The sequence below is a fragment of the Dryobates pubescens genome, chromosome 2 (genome assembly GCF_014839835.1).
Source record: "Dryobates pubescens isolate bDryPub1 chromosome 2, bDryPub1.pri, whole genome shotgun sequence".
Taxonomy (NCBI): Eukaryota; Metazoa; Chordata; class Aves; order Piciformes; family Picidae; genus Dryobates; species Dryobates pubescens.
In genome coordinates, this window is record NC_071613.1 from 42,354,891 (window position 1) to 42,375,633 (window position 20,743).

Sequence of the window (20,743 nt, forward strand, 5' to 3'; positions counted from 1 at the left end):
AGTCAAAAGATTGTGTTGTCTTTCAATAAAGCTTTGACCAGTTCCAAGTTTTTAATTCCTCTAAATCCATCAGTTTTGTTACTCAACTTGCACAGGAAGCATGAGGAAGATGATGATGAATGAAAAATAGTGAAGGATAGCTCTTGCTGTTTGTGCTGATTATACAGGATGAACAGTATATCTCTCTAGCACAGAGAGGAAGAGAACTCTATTAGTAGAGGAAGAGATGCAGCAATAAGTATTTAAATTGACTTGGGAATTGGGGATTTGTTGGTTGGTTGGTTTGTTGGTTTGAGGTTTTTTGCCATGTGCTAAAAATATCTTCCAGTCTTCTAATTTCTTGTAGAGAAACCAGAACTTGGAAGCTTCAGTGAAACACAAGTGTTTACTGCTTCAGAGGGAGAAGGGAACATAAGAGAGTTGAAGTAGCTTTTAAAAAGGTTTCAGAAACATTAGCTATTATAATTTCTCCTTTGCACTCTTCCTGATTTTTTTTTTAATCTCCTGAAAGATTCATTTAGTGCCCACAAGATGGCTCTATGGACATGTCTGCTCTGTGTTCTGTATGAGGAGAATTTAGTCTCCTTCGGGGAGCACTGGAGGCAAAATCTCTATTTTACACAAATACCTATATATTTAGCTAGTTTAATATATGTGCAACAATACAGTAAACTATGATTCTGTTACTAAATCTGTGGGCATTTAAATCTGACATCACTGGTTACTGCATGAAGTGATATTCCAGGACCCTGCTGGCTTTCAGACCAGCATATACACCATTGAGCAGTATTCAGTGACAGTTGTGGTGCTTTACAAAGCAGTGCTTGTATTTCATCTTATTTTCTTTAGAGTCTTAATTTGATTACTGTTGGGTCTTTTGTTCTATTACATATTTAATACAAATTATTAGTGACTTCTAGGTATGCAAGTGCTAGACTTGAATACACTGCAGGTGTAGCCATCATATAATGTTAAGAAACTGGGCTTCTGGCTTTCTAAACATGAAACAATGTGCCTTTATATCAAAGGAGGTGCTGGTAACATGCCAGAAATAATATAAGTATGAAAAAGTGCGTTGAAACTGTAGCTTCTAAATCCCAGGTACATTGGAAACCTCAGGTCAGTGAAATTTCAGCAATGAAACAAAGAGCAGAAAGTTACTAAATATGTGATGTTTAATATAATAGTACTGGTTCTGTGAGTGTGAATTTTGGTATATGTTTCAAAGTGCTGTTCATCTCATTCTTCTCTTGAGAAACAACATGTTCTAATATAAAGTTCCAGTTGTTTTGTGTTTACTAAACTAATTTTGAAACACAGTTTTTGGCCTGTCAATAGAATGGGGTGAGGAAATGTTAAAGGCCTTTTTCATTTCCAAATGGCATGTTTTGATTGTTTCTTTTCTCCTTTCCTTTTCAGAGTCAATACAGATTTGTATGTGAAGCTATTTTGAAGGTGTATGAAGAAGGATTTATTAAACCTTTACAAGCATCACTGCATAAGTGAAGAGCAAAAAAACCTAGAATATCAATTGAGGAATCCTGTCCTCTATAATGAACTGGCAGCATTCGTTGTGCCATAATACTGCTTGCAGGAAATGGTAGTGAAGTACAGCAAAGAATTGACAAAGGACTTTGAAAACTTCAGCACTGTTGCACTTTACGTTGAAAAAGAAAAAAAATCAGTCTCTGAAACTCTTCATCTCTTTGAAGACTTTATTTTCATGCTTTGCTCCGAACAAACCATAAACTGAAAGAACTAATTGTGTTCAGGGTAATCGACAATATTTCATTGTAGTGCCATATACTGCGCTTCTGGTTGAATTGCTACAAACAAGGCTTGGAATTATTTCACTCTGTTTTACACCCATGTCTCTTAAAATGAAGAAAAAAAAAGAAAAAAAAGAGAGAAAAAAATACACTAAGCCATGGTCTTTTTCCAGTGCTAGGTTTATTTACTATGTACAGACTCTCACTGTTTTGTTTTCTACAACATTAGCAATATTGCCAATACTAGATAGATACACACTGCCTACTGATGCAGCACACTTTGTCCTACACCCTGACTAGAGACCAGCTGGTTGTTAGAGGAAAGCTGGCATCTGTGTTAACCCAGCAGTAGCTGCATAGTGCCCACTTACCAGCATCTTGTACAAAATAATAACAGTAACAATAAAAACTTTAAAAAATAATAAATAAACAGCATTTCTGTGACACAGCTTGTGTGTCATACACTGGTGTATTCTGATTCGTGTGACTTAAGATTACGTGATGGGAACTAGTGCATGCATTGTGTCTTAACCCCTTAAGTGCCTTGAGACTTACAGCGTACATCCAGTGAAAGGCACTCATGAGTCTGTGGGGGTGGTATTGTTCTGTCATATTTATCTTAATGGGTTCAGATTTTTAAAACGGCCCTTGGTGCTTGGAATGTGTTACCACAAGGGGTCATGGAAATACCATTCCCTCTTTCTTGATACAAGTACCTGTGTGCTGCTCTGGGTAGCAAAAGCACCTCTGCCAACTTAATGAATGAGCATTGTATGCTGCTGTGTGGTAATCTTGTGAAAAATCTGACACATTCCTTCATTCCTTCCAAATAGTCTCTTACTAGCAGCTTATTGTGAAATGCTGGTAGGTCATTAGGAGCTGATACTTTGTTTTATCCTTTTATTGAGAATAGCTGTCTTACTTGATTAGAACATAACTTTTTAATAGCACTGATCACTAAGTTGAACTTGCAATCAGATGTGATTTAATTCCATTTTCTGCTAACCAATTACTTTTTCAAGTCCTCATAGTTGATTTCAAGCCATGTTCGTACAGGTCTGCCTTTTCTTTTTTGGGGGGTGTTTTTTTCTTTTTCTTTTTTTTTTTTTCCTTAGTTGCTTGGGTGGGAGGGAGAACACTATGAAATTGTTCTAAAACTTTATTTGAATTCTATAATGACCCCAGTCAACTTCTGTTATACTTGTGCAAAATTGTTCTGGTCGGTATGGGTTGTTTCCAATTTTGTAGGTAGAAGTTTTGTAAGAAGTGTCTGTCTGATACAGTCTCTGAGCTCATTCTAAAGATACCAGTTTTTAAAGTTTTTTGCAGTATGGGAGAAACCAAGTCAGAAGCAAAGTATCTGGTGTAATATACTGTAAGAAGCAAATCAGTCACTTCTTTGACTGCCCTGTGACAACATAACTTTGTTCCCTCTATTTAAAATGTTTTAATTTATTGGTTTCCTGAAAATGTTTATCCAGTAAATTGTGTTGTAAGCTGTATGGGGCATAGAATTAGAATGGAAAGTTCTATGCCTACACAATTTTTAACTATGGAAGAATTATATAATATAATATACTGTGTTCTATGGACATTTGAAAGAGATCATCTATGAACTAGTAAGTGGAAAGGGGTTCAGGCAAAATGAAATCCTGGCATAAGACTTAGTAATAAACATGAACCACAATGCCAAATCGAAGACAGAGTTTTAATATTTTTAGAAGACTAAATAATACTAGGTGGCCTGTGGCCCTGTTACTTATATTTCTAGATTTGATGCTTAAATCAATATTGAATCTTACAAGAATCTCTGGAGCTGATAAACTCAAAAAGAGTAATAAGGTAGCTTTAATCTCAGTTTTATTTTAAGCCATTTGCAACAAAAGAAAATTCTTTAGGAAAGTACAAGCTTTAACTTCCATATTACAAGATTATTAGCAGAGATGCTGACTAGTTGGAAGGCTGTTTTAAACTCAGCACTTGAAACAGTTCAGTCATTATATTGAAATAAACTTTCTTCATAGTTAAGTTGTAAATGAAAATAGCATTTGCCCTTTTTTTCTGAGGGAAATCAGAAATGGAGTTTATAGCAACATTACATAGTGTTGGTATGTCACATATTTAAATATTCCTATATAAAGTTGCCAAAGCAGTTTGAATTCAAAAGACTCATTTATACCACAATGAAGTGTGGGATATTTATTGTTTGTCTGTCATTACTGGTTTTATGACAAACATGAGGTAAGAACAACAGCTCTCTTCAAATTCTTCCTCTGCACTGATTTAAGCTGATGTGTAGTGTATTAACTAGTTGCACTGGGGGGAAAATGGAAACAAAGTAACTATTCCTAGATAATTGGCCATCGGTGAGTCAGTGGGGCTTCTCCAAAGCCAGGATAGTGGTAACCAAAAACAGATTGGCAAGGAGAATAGCACTGAAGCCTTTCTGCACCGTAAATCATTTGTTAAGACGTTTCTACCTGTTGTGGTATAAATGGCCTTTAAAATATTTTTATACGGCCAAAAAAAAAAAAAAAACCCCGTCAAAACTGCTAAATATTTGGGTTGTGAAGATCTGTATCATCCTTCAGAGTTTTTTAAAGAAATTTTTGTATGTTTCATGCTGTACAAAACATGAATGTATCTGGCAGGCATAATGACTTATAGACCTATAAGTGATTGGTGTTATGACTGTTGGATTTTATGAATAACTATTTTCATACCATTTGATTAGGAAAAATGTTGGGTGGGTGTGGGAAAGAGTACGTTTGTAACATTTCCATGATACAAATCCAGTTTAAAAAGAATTCATTGTAAATAAGAGCAATATTATGACAATTTTGTGCCAATGTATAATGTTAAGATTCCTGTTTTCCTTTTAGATTTGGATTGAAAACTGCCACTACCATCTCTTGCTTAAAGTGGATTTGAAGGTGTTCTTAATAGAAAGACATGGGGCTCTAGTTGTGGCTTTGAGTGTTTTGGGGGCATTTTTTGTATACTGCTAAATATGAAATAAGTTGGAGGTATTGTTTAATAAACAACCTCCAGATTGTCAGCCAATCCACTGTCAGAAATATTGCTTTAGATATACCAGATAACTGAGAGCTGAAGAATTTGTTTCTTCTGAATTTGGAAGCATTTGTTATTTTAAGTAACTTGGAAATCTTAGGCAGTAAAATACTGGGTTTAGGCTTTTTATTTTTATATATTCCCTCCCAGCTGTGAAAAGGAGAAAACATGATTTATTATTTTTTTTTTCTCAGCCCAGTTGATGCCAGCTGATGTTTCTTCTAGATTTCCCTCTTACATTTGGAAAGCTTATGTCCCATATAGATAAAGCAGGCACACTTGTAGAATATCTGATTGCAGTCTAGCACACCATCTTTTAGATAAAGGGTGAGAAAGATAGCAGTTGGGAGATTAAAGAGCATGAGGAATTTGTTACAGAACCAGTGTAGCCAGCAGGTTTCCCTGTAGGCCTTCTAAGAAGCTTTGTTGATAGCTGTGGAAGGGCCAGAATGCAGTGGACTTGTTGCAGTTGCACTGCCCAGGGAGACAGGAAGTAAGGAAAGTCTGACATAGAAGTTCTGGGGCTCCAGGTATGCTGTGAGCTGAACTGTGTGGTGTTTTTTATGCTTCTGCAGTGTGTGTGCAGGTGTGTGGGTGATGTTTGATGGCTCAGGGAATTAATGTCAGCATGAAAAACTCTGATAGATCCACTGATACCCAACCAAAAGCAAGTTGGCCAATACACGTGCTGTAGTTTTGACTGTGGAGCAGTCAGTCTATGCCTATGGAGGAATCATCACAACCCTCAGCTTTGAGGATAAAGGGATGGATTAGGTTATGGTGCAAATCAAAATTTTGTGTATTTGAACTTCTATGAAGTACAGGAATGGTGCTGTCTAATGTCACTTGCATCCTTTCTTTATCTCACATCTCAGGTCCCAGGGTGACTGGGTATGTTTGCTAATTTAAGTACCCACCTTTTGTTTTGAACCCATTTGCACTATTTCTAGTGCTGTGATCTAATATCAAAATCTGGTAAAAATATATTCATTGATTAGGTGAGGGTCTTGCACGAAATTGCAGGGGTTGTAGTTAGTGGTGATTGGGTGAAGGGGAATGTGTTTTCAGTGTAACTGTTCTGTCCAGTCTCTGTTACCCCACTGCAGTTCTCTTTTTTTGTGTTTTTTGGGGGGGGTGGTGGTGGTGGTGTGGTTAGCAGTCTAGAAATGAGGCTAGTTTGTTATCACTGCATTTTACCTCTGTGCTACTGCAAATGTGCATCTTTTCCGTTCATAGGGCTTCTCCAGCTACAAGTTTTTTTACTGGGCATAAACAGTAAGCTCTGGCAGTTGGCTTGGGCGTGTTTTGCTTATTGAGAACTCGATGGTAAAAATTTGAGAGAAATCACTTTTTAAAAAATGCTGAAATTTGCTGTTAGATTTTATTCCTTTGAGCCAGTAGCCTCATCATTTAAAAAAAAAATATATATATAAAATAATTGGAAACAAGACACCACTAATCTTGTCATTCTAGCCTGCTACAGCATGAACCCTGAAACCATTCCCATGGACTGGCTGACAGTGTGTTGGTTGTGTTATTTCATATTTAGCAAGCTTACATTTTCTTAAAGGGTAATTTTTTATTATTTTTTTTTTCTCAGAGTGTTTTGATGTTTGAATAGTAGCACTTTATCTCATGCTTACTACTGACTAAACTATTGGACAAAATAAATTTGAGTTTGGAGAGAGGTGCTTAATGGGTTTCTGTACAGAGATGATTCGGATTACACCCTGGTACGAATGCTTACTGTTGTTCCAACCATTTCCAGTTTATTGTGCCTCCGTTTCTGAGGGACTCTCAGAAAATAGGTATTAATAATTCCATTCTTTAAATTTTCCTATCAAAAAGAATATGAAACTTTGCATTTGGAAAGGAAAATTACAGAAAAGAAAAAAAAAAAGGTGCAAATAGAAACTACAGGGTACTTACACATTTATCTCTGTGATCTCTCTCAGCTAGCTGCAAAATAGCTATGTTTACCATAAATGTTTCTGCTAAGCATTATTTTTAACATTAGATCAATTGCCTGGAATCAGTGTTTGGGGTTTTTTTTGTTAGTGGTTTTGTTTGTTTTGTGTTGTTGATTTGTTTTTTGTTTTTTTGGGGTTTTTTTATTTAACTTATTTGACTTTTGGTAACTAAAGATAATGCACAACAAAGTTTAAAGAAGTTGTCACCCTTTTACTCCTAGGCCAGGGGCTGAAGACGTGAGTGAAAGGGTTAAACAGTTTACATTAAGCTGTTTTCTTTAATGAGAGTATATCCACAAAGACTAGACTATAAATGATTCCGTGCAATTATCTCAGTTCATTGTGGCACCACAGTAACAACTTGTCATAATTTTACAGCAAAGCTAAGGTAAGAAAACAAAGGTTTTATTTTATCCTGTGTATCCAGATTTGTTTTCCATTTGGCTTGTTTACCAGTGATCCAATTTTAACCAGTCAATTTGGCAGGGCTGTTTGTGTGTAAGGCTTGGATTTTTTTTTCTGTTACAGGTGCTATACAGTGTGTAAATACAAAGGGAAGAATATTATTTAGATCACTATTAACAATCAGATGGTGGCAATATTTTTTGCTAGTTTCTTCTGGTAATTAATTTGCATTTCCAGATGTGGCTTTCAGTTGTCAAATTTCATCTCAGTTTCACACTGATGAATGATGGACTGCACGTATGAAGTAAATCATCTCGGAGTTGAATAGCTCTTTTGTTGTTTAGACTTACTCTTGTGTATCTTTATTAATGTTGGGGGGAATGGGAAGGTACTTCTCATAAGTAGACTTTTGCCTATAATTTGTTTAAAAGCACATGGGGGGGGGGTGGGGAAGCAACATCTTGGCTAAAGAGCTGGGGTGGCTGATTGAAAATGATGGAAACTTGAAATTGGTCAACACTGGACAATGTGAAAATAAATTCAGCTTTTGTCACTGCAGCTACTGTATGCTTTAAAGGGCCTTATGTATTTGTCCTCATTTTGATAAAATGAAATTTCTTGCCATTAAAATGATACACTAACTTCTACAGAAAACCAGCAGTTCCCAGGATAAATATGCTAATTAACATTTAACAAGTCTTGTTTTAGTCTTAAGTACAATTTCATTCTATTATGTGAAAAAATGCTGTTATGCATATTTTGTGGATATATTTAATTTCAGTTGACAAATAGTTGTCTAGGTACAGACTTGAAAAAATATATATAGTTTACTTGTGGATCTTAATTGTTTAATTGCAAAATAAAGATGTGCTTTAGTAATTTAAAGGGTTTTTTGCTTTTTTGTGTGTGACTTTCCTTCTACTGTACTCAAGTTTGCTATGTTATATGCTTCTGATGTCAGATAATGATCATCTTGTGTTTCACTTTTTGATGTTGTATGACATAAATACAGTCCTATGGATCAAGCAACAGAAGAGGATGCTAAATTGTCAGGAAGTGTTTGGCTACAGAGGAAGCATGACAGTACAAGCCAACGTGTTTTAGCTGAAAATACATGCTTCAGGTTTTGCTCTAATGGAAAAATAACTAGTTTTCTTTTATACAGTGAGTGCTTTGAAGACAGTGTTCAGTAGAGATTGTAGTCTGATCACAAAACTTGTGTGAAGAACAGAAATTCCATAGGAAAGTTTATAATGAAACATTTGTTGCCAAAAAGTGAGAGGTTATTCAAAGCAAAAGCAGAAAAATCTGATTAAAAGGATTTAAGAGGCAAGATTTAAAAAAAAAATCTCTGGAGGGATAAGTCTAAGAGAGCAGTGAGACCACTGTGTTCTTAATTTGACTGATAAATGTAGGACTTCAAAGTGAGGACAAAGAGTTTGTCTTTGAAGTACAAAAAGATAAACTACTGGGAAAGTATTCAAGGAGAGAAACAAAAGTAAGAAGAGGTATTAATTAAACAGGAATATATTTGTTTAAATTGCAATATTGGATACAAGGCAAGTCACAGTTGTGTGCTCATACACTTGGACTGTAGCTGAGTAGCAAATAATGGGGAAGGAGTGAACTGTAGTTACTTCAAGAGTAGCAAAATGCTGATGTGAAAGAAGAGCAAAAGTAAGCCAAAATACTTGTGTCACTGTATCTACAGAAAGGAAGCTGGGACTAACTGTTCTCAGTAACAGTAAGGGGGACTGTGAGTGACAATGAAAGCAGCTCGATTTGAGGAAATAGCTGAAAATGGGCAGAAAATTTTGGGACAGCTTCTATGAATCGGGTTTTTCTCTGGAATGTGTTGCCTAACAGGAAAACATGAATTGGTGTACACATAATGGCTAGGAGACCACCATTTATGTGACACAGATGTCCACTAAAAGCTAAGCATCTTTGTTATGCAGATGATCAGTTAGTTGATCTGCACTGAGAACTCATCAGATACCCGAAAACCTCCAAGATCAACTACTTTTCCCCTTTAAAGACAGTATTTTCTGTCTCCTTTGAATGTTACTGCAAGCTCCAATGTGTATTTGATGACAGACTAAGAGCAAGCGTAGTCACTGCTCCTCTGATAAAAAGTATCAAAAATACTCCCACTTTGTGGTTTAATTTCCAAGGAAATTATCAGGCACAAACCTGAATCTCACCTTTTCTCCTAAGCTTGCCTTGCTCCTGCTTGTGACAGGAGGGTTTTTCAATTGTCAATGCAGGGATGCTAAAGTAACAATCAGCCTGTTGCTTGATCAGCAAATAACAGGCAATCAGCTAGAAGCTTTGTGTTTGGTTTTAGTTTTTCCATTTCAGTAAATGGCTCCATGTATATTCAGGCACTGGAGAGGATTTTCCCATAGATGTTTCCTGTGTTTCATGCCACTTCCTCTGAATGGCAAGTGAATGACTCGTTATCTCAGCCTGGGCTTCTCAGCTGAGCATAGAAAATGTACGAGTAGCAAAAACGGTCGCAGTAACAAGCCAGTTTCTGCTTTCCCAGACTGTTATGTAGGTTGGATTTCCAGTTATCCTGGGATTTTAAAGTAGTCTGGAGCTTGTTTACCCAGAGCAGTGTCAATGGTAGCTGGCACTGTATTTTGCAAGCAGAGTTCATATTTCCTTCTATTACTTTTCCTGAGGTTTTCTGTTTGCTAGCTTGAACACAAATATTTATGTACTCCAGAAGTCAGGTGCAGCCCTTTGTCATTGCTGTAGCCAGTGCCGGTGAGCAAGGCTTTCCTCCCGAGACAGCTAAGAACAGAAAGGGGTAACAACCAATGGGTACAAGCTGTGTTTTAAGAGGACATCAGGATACAAACTGGGTTTTGTTGTCATAGTCTTGTTTCAGTCTGTCAGTGTTAGTTTGAGATGGTTCTGCTTTGTTTTATATACGCCTACAGGAATTCTTTCAGGCAGTGTTTCAAGTAACCATTTTCTTCTAAACTTAATGGTTTTAAAACGCCTTTGCCTGAAACATATTGTCACTGCTGGGGACTGTTGTGGCTGAGCCTCTGAGGGAGGCTTCCACTAGAGGTGAACAAAATGTCCAGAAATTTTCCGAGATTAGTTAGGGAGGTTCCTGCCCGGCCGAGGTCCCTGCCCGGCCGAGAGCCGAAGCTCCCCCTCAGGCCGCTCCCGCGGCACGGTGACCAGGCGACACGCGCTCCCTCGGCCCCTCTTCCCTGTAGCGCGTGGTGCGGACCGCCTCCCGCTGCGGCCCTCGGCTGGGTGAAACCACCTGGCTCTGGGTGGGGGCGTCTCTTCGCTACTGTGAGCCGCCCCCTTTAAAGGGGCGATGACCTCCCTGGAAAATTGCGCTGTGTTCCTTGCCTGCCTGCTGCTTTCCTCTCTCATCACCCTCCTCCCCTTTTACCCGCCTAGCCGAGCAGTAGCGGAAGCCGCCAGGTGAGTAAACGTGGACAGCAGGAAAGGGAGGGCAAGTAGTTGCCCATTTAAGGGCCTCCCACGTCGCTCCGCCATGTTCGGAGGCCCGCCCCCTCCTGGGGGCTCCCTCGCCGCCCCCCTCCAACGGCCGCCTGGGCCTTGAGGCACTGCCACGGGGACGCGCTCCAGTTGCCCCCGGCTCCGCCACTCCCGCCGCGTGGGCCGCGGGGCCGCCTTCCAGGTGAGCGTCGTGAGGAGCTTGCTGCGACCGTCGCCAGCGGCTCCGGGGAGGGTCAGTAGCGACGCCGCGCCGGTGTCCCAGCAGCCGCGACCGCGGCGGTGGAGGGTGCGGCGCGACCCCTGAGGGGAGGCCGCCGAAGAGGCGGGGCTGAAGCAGGGCCGCGGGCCCGGGTTGAGGTGGACGTTGGTCTCGGGGCGTTATGTAAGGGCAGGGGCGCCCGGGCGGCGTTGCCCGGGTAGGGGGACTTGAGTGGGGCGGGGGCCGTTCCTGGCGGGGACTATCCCTGTGAGGACGGGGGGTGGCGGCAGGTTTCGGTGCCCCGCGTCCGCGGTCTGGGTCGTAGTGAGCGGACTGGGTGGGTGGTGGAACTCGGAGCTGACCCAGCGCCGGGTTTCTTCCCGGGACCCGCGCCGAGGCTCCCGCCCCGCTGTCGGTGAGCGGAGGGACAGACTCGGTACCGACTTCTCTGGTCTGCAAGCGAAGTTCTGGGGCGGGAAGGACCATTTGTAACTTTTTTTTCGGTGCGAGAGGTGGAGTGTGTCAGCCAAGAAAAACAGCAGATGGTCTGTACTTCTTAGCTGCTTTCCAGGGTTGAGAGAGCATCACAGTCTCGTTAAAGAGTGCAGTTGTATTAATAAAATATTGCAGTTAATTGTAAGAGAGATACACAATCGCTGTTTTTTCTTTAATGTACTTTCAGATAGTCCCCCAAATACCCCCAACTACCGTCAACAGTTTGAGATGGGATTTTTTTCAAAGTAGCCAAACGCTCTGGGTATTTAAATCCAAAGAAGTGAAACTTGAGCGTGACTCTCTTAATAGTTCTTTATAAATGTCTGGCATTTTCTAAGTGGTTTAAATGCGAGCTGCTCTTTTTTTCTGTGTAAAACTAACATTGACACGGGTTTTTCTGTCTTGGATTTTGTAGCAAAGATGCTGAGCTTTTTCCGTCGAACCCTTGGACGCCGGTCCATGCGTAAGCATGCAGAGAGGGAACGGCTAAGAGAGGCCCAAAGAGCTGCTACCCACATCCCTGCAGCTGGGGATGCCAAATCCATCATTACATGCCGCGTAGCACTGCTGGATGGAACAGATGTCAGTGTGGACTTACCGGTACGAGTGATGCAAGTTTGTTTTTTTCAATACTGTGGGTTTGTATCAGTCTGATCGTGCTCTTTGCTGTATAAGTAAGCAAAGGTGTATCTGTTTGTTATAGCAACTGATGCTGTAACTTAAGATCTACTAAGTTACTGGTCATTAAAAGGTACTGAAAGAGTAGTTTGTTGTTGACTGAAACTAGGAGTGTTTTGCTGGATGTTGTACCTTGCACGTGGAACACTTTGTGCTGTGTTAACATAATCGTTTTGCCAAGACATAACTTAGAAAATGTAACGTTCTGAATGAATTGGACTTTCTTTTTAGTGAGCTCTGTGTGTATCATGAGAAGGAAGGTATATCTCTTAGTGGAATTCTGTTGAAGAGCAGAAATGAGCAGAAGTACTAGCAGTAATTTCTGTGTGTTTTGATTTTGCATCAGGGTTGGATTCAGGTTGTAGTGCTCCCTTGAGAAGGGACAAATTGTACTTCCTTTTGTTCCTCAGGGCAGAGTATATAGCAAAAATTGTCTCATAGCATGGTGCTTTATTGGGAGTGAGGTGTTAGCCACTGTTTTACATTTCTAAAGCTCCCTTAGTATACACGTGTCTGTCCTGCTTAATTATATACCTGGTTTTGGCCAACCGGATGAACAGAAGCAACAGAAGTGAGATGTGCTCTGTTTTTCCATTACCATGTGTTTCCATTACCATAGTTGTTAGTGACTTGTTTTGACCTCACGTGGCTGAGTTAGGAAGCTGTGAATCTGCAAGACCTTCCAACTAGTTCCCTAGGATTTGGCTGTAATAACACTTGTGCAGATGTTGGAGCTGCTGGATAGGAAGAGTGTGCAGAGCAGCCATTCTTGAAATTGTTTTTCTTTCATCTCTTTTTTTTTTTAAGAACAGTTCTGGAGTGTTTATACTGTCTGATAGTCTGAGGAAGGCACAACTTGTTAGGCTATTGAGCAGTGTTATTGACAGTAAATGGAAATATCTTGCAATATCCAGAACAGCAATCTAGGCTTAAAGAGATAGTTTATATCTTTATTTATGAAATTATTATACAGATGAGCTTATAGAGGGCAGTAAAACTAACATGTACATCTCTGAAACTATGTAATGAACATATCCAGCGCTGTTTACTGCCTAGGATGTTTGATTTGAGGCCAGGAATGCCCACAAACACTTTATAACAAGAGTTACACTTAAAAAGTACTCACTTTAAATTGGTGTCTCCATATAACTAGAGGAGTAATCTTTGGAGCTGGAGTTGGCTCTGTAGGCAAATTCCTGGCGCCTCTAACAACATTTCTGAGGCTTTGAGGAGCATAAATTGAACCTGAAAAGGTGTCATGACCTGCCATCTGGACTACAAAACTTTGATCAGGGTGTTGTAGTAACTATTTATTTCTACAGGAAACTTTTTTCATTCCTGTTTGTTTTTTTTCTTTATAAGCTAACAAAAGACTTGGCTGTGAACATCCAAATTATGAGTAACAGTAAACAAATATGCTAAATCTGTATAGCTAGATGCAGTAATTAAGGTGCACTGTCAGTGTCTGACATGTGCCAGTGTCTTTGGTGATTAAAAGACAATAAATTAAAGGTAGATTACGTTTTTTCAGGCTACTTAGTGTGTTTGTTCTTGTGTTTCTGCTTGCATCGTTCATATTTCAGGGCTGACTTGAAAACAGTTTAAAAAAAAAAAAGGGGGCAGGGAGACAGGGGATGAAGTGCAGGGTCCAAAATCCTAACAACACAGCATTGTTTTCTGAAATCCAAGGCTAACTTAAAAGTACACGTGTCTATGGAGTTTTCTTGTTTCTTTTACAAAAGCTTTGCTTCAGAATTATTGTCCTGTTTGAGCTAAGGTCTTTTCCAAGACTGGTTCTGTTGCTTTGTCAGTAGATTTGGTTTAAAATAAACTCTTGTTATCTGAAAGGGGCCTGTGAGTTCACTTGTGCACAGTCCCACGGCCTACCTAAGTTTTATTAAACAAAAAAAAAAAAGGCTTAAAGTGTTTCTGAAGACTGAATCAGTTGGCAAACAGGTTGGTTCATGGGCAGAGAAAGTTCTCTTAGCAGGAATGAATGCCATACCTTTTTTAATCTGTGGCTATGTGAATACTTTGCAGTGGCATAACTTGTTGCTGCCACAGGATGAAAAGATGTTGCTTTCATTATTGAGTTTGTCCTTGTTTTCACATACCCCTTGGCAGAAGAAACAGTTTTTTGGCAGCCAGGCACTAAGCTAAGTCAAGAAAATGCTGTGGCTGAAAATAATTGGTATAATTTTGTTATGTTAGCTTCCAGATGGAGTGATTCTCCAATCTGGTTCCCCATGTGCCTTCCCAAATGTGGCAAAGAAGCATTTTGAGGCAGTATGAGGCTTATGCTTGCTTAAAATGCTTGTTGAGCTGTGCCCCTAAAGTGAATTTGCTACCGAGAGAAGTGTTCTGAAGTTACAGTTATTCATATCGGTGAATCTGAGATGGCTGAATTTCTGTTGAATTTTTTTTTTTAATAAAACAAACAACAAACCAAAAAAGTCAGCAGAATAGTGGCAGAGAAACCCTCAATCACAGGGAGCATTGTTATGTAAGCCAAATGTGTTTCAGTCTTTTTAAGCAGCAGGAGACAGTTTTGTTATGAATATTGACAATGAGACAGAAGGGACATGTTGTAAGTGATGCGGTTGAGATTTATTAAACACCGAGCCAGGATTCGAGCAGTAACTTTGCTTTTTGTCCACTGATCTTATCTATGGTGTCTGTCAAGCCACTTAATCGGTCTGCTCTTCTGTTTCTTCTGTTGTTTTTAATTACAAAATTGTCTGACTTTAACTGTTTCTCAAAGCTGCACAGTACATAGACAGGATTCCTTTTAAGAATCTACTTGTTTCATGGCCATGTCAATGACTGAAGAATATCAGTGGTGTGTATATTATTTACTGTCACTTTGGTATGTTCAAAATGGAAGGCATGAACTTCATGTGAGTTATCTGTGTTCTTCTGGGGCAGATTGAAAGGTGCAGGGCTTTCCCCCAGCCTTATTCTAAAGCTGTGTTTCAACTTGGCAATTTTCCTTGCCTGTTACCACCTTTTCAAAGCTCTATGTTTGTCCAGATGCGTTTGGTGATTTTGACACACTGATCTGTTTAGTGAAACAGTAAGAAGCTTATTATTTCTTGTATTAAAAGCTTTTATGAAATAGATGGTGTCAGTTAACTATGCTGCTGTTAATGTTGCTTGTCATGCATACTTGTTTACTGTCAGCTTACCTCAAGTTCAACTTGGACAAAAGCCGGGTTGTGCTTTTTCTTCTAATTGTTTAAGATCCATGGGTGGAATGTTTGCTTAGTGGTATGAGTGGCGAGAGAACAAGAACTCTGTTTTGCTGACATCCCCTATCTCACTTGTAATCCTGTTCCCATACAAAACTAAACTGCATCTTCCCACACTTAACCTCTGGAATTCCCAAAAGCTCAAGAGCCATGAACAGTCCTGGTTTATTACCTGAAGAAGACTCCATCAGCTCAGGCATACCACTCTGGGCTCCCAGGGAACTCCTCAGCAGCTGGAATACTAGCTCTCACGGTGGTCACAGTTCGTGGGAGTGGGAGGGCATCACAGCTGTACTTTCCCCTGAAAGCTGTGTTTAATTGGAGTTGCTAACAGGTTATAATATACTTGTGCGCAAAACTATTTGTCAAGAATTTAGAACAAAGTGCTCTTTTGAGTACTAGAGTGCTGCAGAGGATTTTAAAGCCAAAAGATCCAAAACCTGAGTATTTGTTGTAGAGATAATCAGTTCTTTGCTGTTCACAGTAATCATTAGGAGAGGGAAAAGATAACTGAGATAAAGGGGGAGAAATGGTAAGGTAAATAATGTAAATTAAATTACAGGGGTATGCTCAGAATATGCATATCTTTCAAAATGTGTGGACAGTTTTCTGGCAGGTCAGCCTTATAGTAGCAACAGATAGTAAGTATGGGATCTGGTAGAAGCAGCACTGTACTTCATTGAAGCCAGGAGTGTTTCAGTAAAAAACCCTGACCCTGCTTAACCCACAATTTACATAATCTTCTCACGGATAATAGAGTGTTAATTGTGTTCCGCTTTCTGGATGTGCCACCTAAGTTTTAGACAAAAGCTTCCTGGATGCTAAAAGGTGTAAGAGACATTATGAGAATGGGTTCTCTCTGAGTAGTTTTTAATCTTAGAATGTTCCTTACTTATGCATGCATGAAATTTAATATGGAGATTGCAAAATGAGATGTTTTTATCCTTATTATAATGAAGTATAATTAAAACAAGGTCTTATATAAACCAGTCTAAGAGCTGTCTGGAATAGAAGGAATTAGCTAAGATGTTTTATGGTTTTGGAGTAATGCTTACCAAAAAAAAGATAAAAAGGACTGTGTTTGTAGTGATAATTTTAAATAAAATTAAGAAATCTATCTGGAATGCCAAAAACGTTGCCACAAACTACTAGCAAGTGTTGATGGAGGGAGATAATCTCTGTTGATCCAACTACAAGATCAGAGATATATTGTGATAGTTGTTTTTACTCAGTAATCCACTCATCTCTGAAAAGCATTTAGAATGTTTGTGGCTACTGGCTGAATATTTGCAGCTGTCAGTATGAAGCATAGAACGTTGTCTGTGGCACAAATGCCAACTAAGAAGAAAATCTAGTAATGCTAGAAATGTTAGAAAATCAGTCTTTGAATAAAATGAATAATCTGAGTCTTCAGGACTGGCTTTTAAATTTTCAAAATAAATCTCAGCTGACAAAATAATAAATACACATTTGCTTGTGTGTGTGTAAAGATTGTAAAGTTTTGGGATAAAACTTTTTTTCCCCCTATGTGACCTTTGACTTAAGCTATTGAAGTGCTTTTGACTATTTGCTTAAGCTACTGAAAGACCTTTAGGGGGCTGAAACTGGAAAAATCCAGTTTGAGCTCAGTGTTCTGTGTGGTGTAAGGGGGCCCAAATCACAGTGCAGGTTGTTCCAGTGCTTCCTGGGGTGCCAGATTTAAATGCATCCTGAGAATGAAGGTAAACGTACCTGGTACATGCTGAGTGGTTTCAGCGCTGCTGTGCAGCAGCCGAATCACAGGCTGTGCTGAGGCAGGCTGAGTCCAGCCGGTTTGGGTTCTGGGCAGGCAACCATTCTGGGCTTGCTGCGATGCACAATGGCCTGAAGCAGCTGTAAGGGTTCTGAGGCTGCTGTCAGAGTAATTTGTTTGGCCCGCAGAGCATCTGGAGACGGTGCTTCAGGCTGGTTTAGTTGTCCAAAGGTTTAGCATTTCTAACTCACCGCATATCAGCAAATTTTGTCTGAAGCCCTGCTGAACTGCCCCTGAAAAGAGCATGGTTGAAGACTGTGACTCTCATGTACTCTTACCTGGACTGTTCCTGAGAAACCTGAAGGTGGATCACCAAATAAAACTCAAATGTTTGAGAATATTCTAGGGGGAGTTATGTAGTCTCTAAACTAAGAGACTTCTGGCAAAACAAACTGACAAGTATGAATGTTTTGAATCTTTATCTTTGTACGTGTGGGGTCAATAAGCCTGGGCAGAGCTCATTAAAAGACTTTCAGATAGTGTTCTAAAGAAACATACAGTTTTAATGAGTGTTGAAATCAAGTCTTTATAGAATATTCTTTCTCCAGAGAATACAGAACAAAATGTTTACTCCCAAATGCTGAGCTGCTTATATTTGGGAGAGATTGAAAATTGATAGGACCTGCTCCTGGAGGTAGAAATTATTCTCTGCATCTTTCTAGCCTGCAGTGCTTTTTACTCAGTACAAGAATATGTGGTGCATATTGTCAGCGGTGGGGGATAAACCAGAGAGAGAAGCATAACTGGTGTTTTGCTGCACTGGCATCTTTAGATGGGAAAAACTGACTGGGGAGTTTGGAAAAGTTATTTGAAAGATTGATGCTTGGAGTTGGAGGAGCAGCTCTGTTTGTAGGTCAGTACTTAAAGTCATAATGAGATCAGGGTGATAGAAATAATACGTGGTTCTAACACTGCCTTTTGTAAAGATAAAGGGTTTTAACCCTCAAATTCTCCAGCAAACCTTAATAGTGTTAACTGTAGATACTGTTTTCATGATACTGAGATGATATCTTTTTTCCTTTAAACCTCACTGTTGGAGCTTTCACATGGCTTATTTTTAATGTGTCATTTGGGAGAAGGGATATTAATTTAAAGAATGGGCAGGCTCAGCTGGTGTTCCCACACTGCCATGGTCTTCAAATGTGTGTAAGTGACATCCTAGCAACTAGGTAGCTGTAAATCCTGAATAGGGATCCCTAGCTTCTCTGGAGAGAGGTTTCTAAATGGGGTCTTTTTCCAGAAATTTATATGAATATGAATGGTAACCCTGCTAATGAACTGGAAAAAAACCAAACCAACACACCAGAAAGGGAGGTTTTTGCTCTTCAATAGCCACTAGAGGCAAAAGCTACTGTTAATTATTGTTACTAAGTAATATTGACATAATAATCTAAAGAAATCTGACAGAAAAGTACAGCTGCAGAAACACAAGGAATTGAAAGTTCCATGAAAGTAAAACTACCTCATCTCTCTTCCCAGAGTTCATCCTCTACAGGGACCTCATTTTCTTCACAAAGAAGTGAAATAGAGGAGAAAAGTCCTTTTCTGATAAGCATTTTAGTATGAAAATTATTTGGGTGGACTTTCATGCTTTGTTTTGTTTGTTGGTTTGGTGGGGTTTTTTTGTTGTTGTTGGGTTTTGTTTGCTTGTTTGTTTCAAGTTTTGGAAGTTTTAAGTACTTCACTGTGATTAGAAGCCTGATTAAAAACCTTAAGGAGTGAGCAGTTCAACTGGTGCCTGCCCAGCACAGGGCTCTCACCCCAGTTGATGCAAGCCCTTCACCAGAGCTGTACTGGCTGATACTGATACTGAAAATGGCTTTTAAGCAAGTTGTGAAGCACTGGGTTGCTGTTTTGTGCTCTTGAATGCATCCATGAGAAAACCTGTACCTCTGAGACCATGACAAGAGGGTGTAAACACTGCCCCTCTAGTTTTAGGCCGTGCCTGAGATACCTAAGTCTTAGTGAATGATGCCTCAAGGGAAAAACGAGCCTGCTGGCATTACCCGACCCTGCTGCTGAGCCACCGAGGTTAAGTCCAGCCTTTGTAACACCTACTCAGTCAGCAATTGCAGTTATTAAGAGCAGCATGAGATGTCATTAGAACATAGTTGGGAGCATCCCTTCCATTCGAGGGTGGGAGGCAGGATTCTTAACTAAGGCGATCAAAAGATACTTTTATCTCATTCCAAAGTGTGGCAAAAGCATTAGCGACCTGCCCTATATAAATAATATATTTTATTTAAGTTTCCCGGCTCAGTTGTTGATTTTCCCGTGTGAGGTGTTTGCTGTTGCTTCCTACAGAGTATGGCAAACTGTATAAATCATGCAGTAAGGTTTTACAGAATTACAAACCCATGAGGAATTTAATTTGGGCCCTGAAGGGAGGACCAGCCCCTGGCTGGATTGCTTGTGAGTGGAGTCGTTAATGGTTCATCGGTAACCATTAAGCAGCTTCAAAATATTTGTCCTTTGAGGGTAACCTGAGCTCTGCTGAAAGGGAAAGAAAGGAGATTGTAAAGAAAAGAAAGGGAAAAAAAAAAAAGGAATTAAAATGGGGTAGCAGCAGTAGAAAAATGTCATTTAAACTGAATGTTGCCATTAGAAAGTTAGGATAATTTTTCACCAGAAAATGGTGCAAAAGTGTATCCTTGCCATGCCTTTTTGACGACACTTGAGATGACAGATTTCTCAAATACAAATAAGTTAATTTTAATTCATTGGATTCCACTATAAAGCAATAATATTTTTGGTTGCCATTTGTTTGGATAGAAGGAGGAAGATTTATAATTTAACATTAAAGCACGCATGAAACTTTTGCAGACTGGCACCAAACACAGTCAGTGATGGCTTAAGTCATATGCAAAATACTGCATAATGAATTCCATGTTGACAGCCCTGGTGATTGAAGTCAGAAAACAACCAGTAGCCCTGTAAATCTTTCCACAGTTGCTCCAGTGCTATTCTTCAGGGACTTTCTCCCACATTAGTCATTCTGGGTCCACTTGATCTTTGAGTCCTTTGCTGAGATTACCGAAATGGCAAACTTGCTCTGAAACTCATTTGATGCTGCATAACTTCGAAGAATAGTAGATTTTGGTTATTGGTAGTCTGAAATAGTATGTGCAGTAATTCTAGGCTGGAGTTACAGTGCTCTATTGCCTGTCCCCAAGAGGGAATTTGGCTGAGATAACTGGTTAATTACAGTTATGTAGGATGACTTAATGAGGAATTGAGAAGCCTCTGAAGTGTTCTGCTGAATGAGGGGAGATTTTCTTCTAGTTTTAGATGAGCTGTAGAAAGGTTCATGCAAAGTGAAACATTTTTCCCCTCTTGCTCTCACAAATGCTGAATTGATTTCAACTGGATACCCTGTACTGAGAGAAAATACCAAAATTCCAATGCCTTGCTCTTTCAAGCGAGAGGCTGCAGACTCAAATGGTGGAAGAAATGCGTGATTTTACGTGTAGGCAATTTGCCTTAAGACTTCTGTTAGGAGAGTCTTGCTGGTGTTGACTAAATCTGCATTGCCTCAGTAGTATTTTTTCTTGAAGGCAACTGAAAAAGCTTGCCCTGAATGATTTTAATGAGGTCTACCTCTACTTTCCCCAGTACTTGGAAAT

At 39.6% G+C, this 20,743-nt stretch overlaps 2 protein-coding genes across 9 annotated transcripts in view; both read left to right on the plus strand.

Moving 5' to 3' along the window:
* Window positions 1–4,133, plus strand: part of PTPN4 (protein tyrosine phosphatase non-receptor type 4) — a 115,460-nt gene extending 111,327 nt beyond the window's left edge. For all 3 annotated transcript variants that reach the window (XM_054176090.1, XM_054176073.1, XM_054176081.1), the window contains one exon: window positions 1,420–4,133. In XM_054176090.1, coding sequence (XP_054032065.1) covers window positions 1,420–1,453 — 34 coding nt within the window. In that variant the 3' untranslated portion in view covers window positions 1,454–4,133. The remainder of the gene's footprint in view (window positions 1–1,419) is intronic.
* Window positions 4,134–10,645: 6,512 nt separating this feature from the next.
* Window positions 10,646–20,743, plus strand: part of EPB41L5 (erythrocyte membrane protein band 4.1 like 5) — a 57,818-nt gene continuing 47,720 nt past the window's right edge. The window contains exons 1-2 of one of the 6 annotated variants that reach the window (XM_054176114.1): window positions 10,646–10,669; window positions 11,818–12,002. In XM_054176114.1, the coding sequence (XP_054032089.1) occupies window positions 11,823–12,002 (180 nt within the window). In that variant the 5' untranslated portion in view covers window positions 10,646–10,669; window positions 11,818–11,822. Of the gene's footprint in view, window positions 10,670–10,702; window positions 10,890–11,379; window positions 11,453–11,817; window positions 12,003–20,743 lie in introns of those variants that run through there. The other 5 variants (XM_054176104.1, XM_054176129.1, XM_054176137.1 and 2 more) reach the window with 5 other exon arrangements.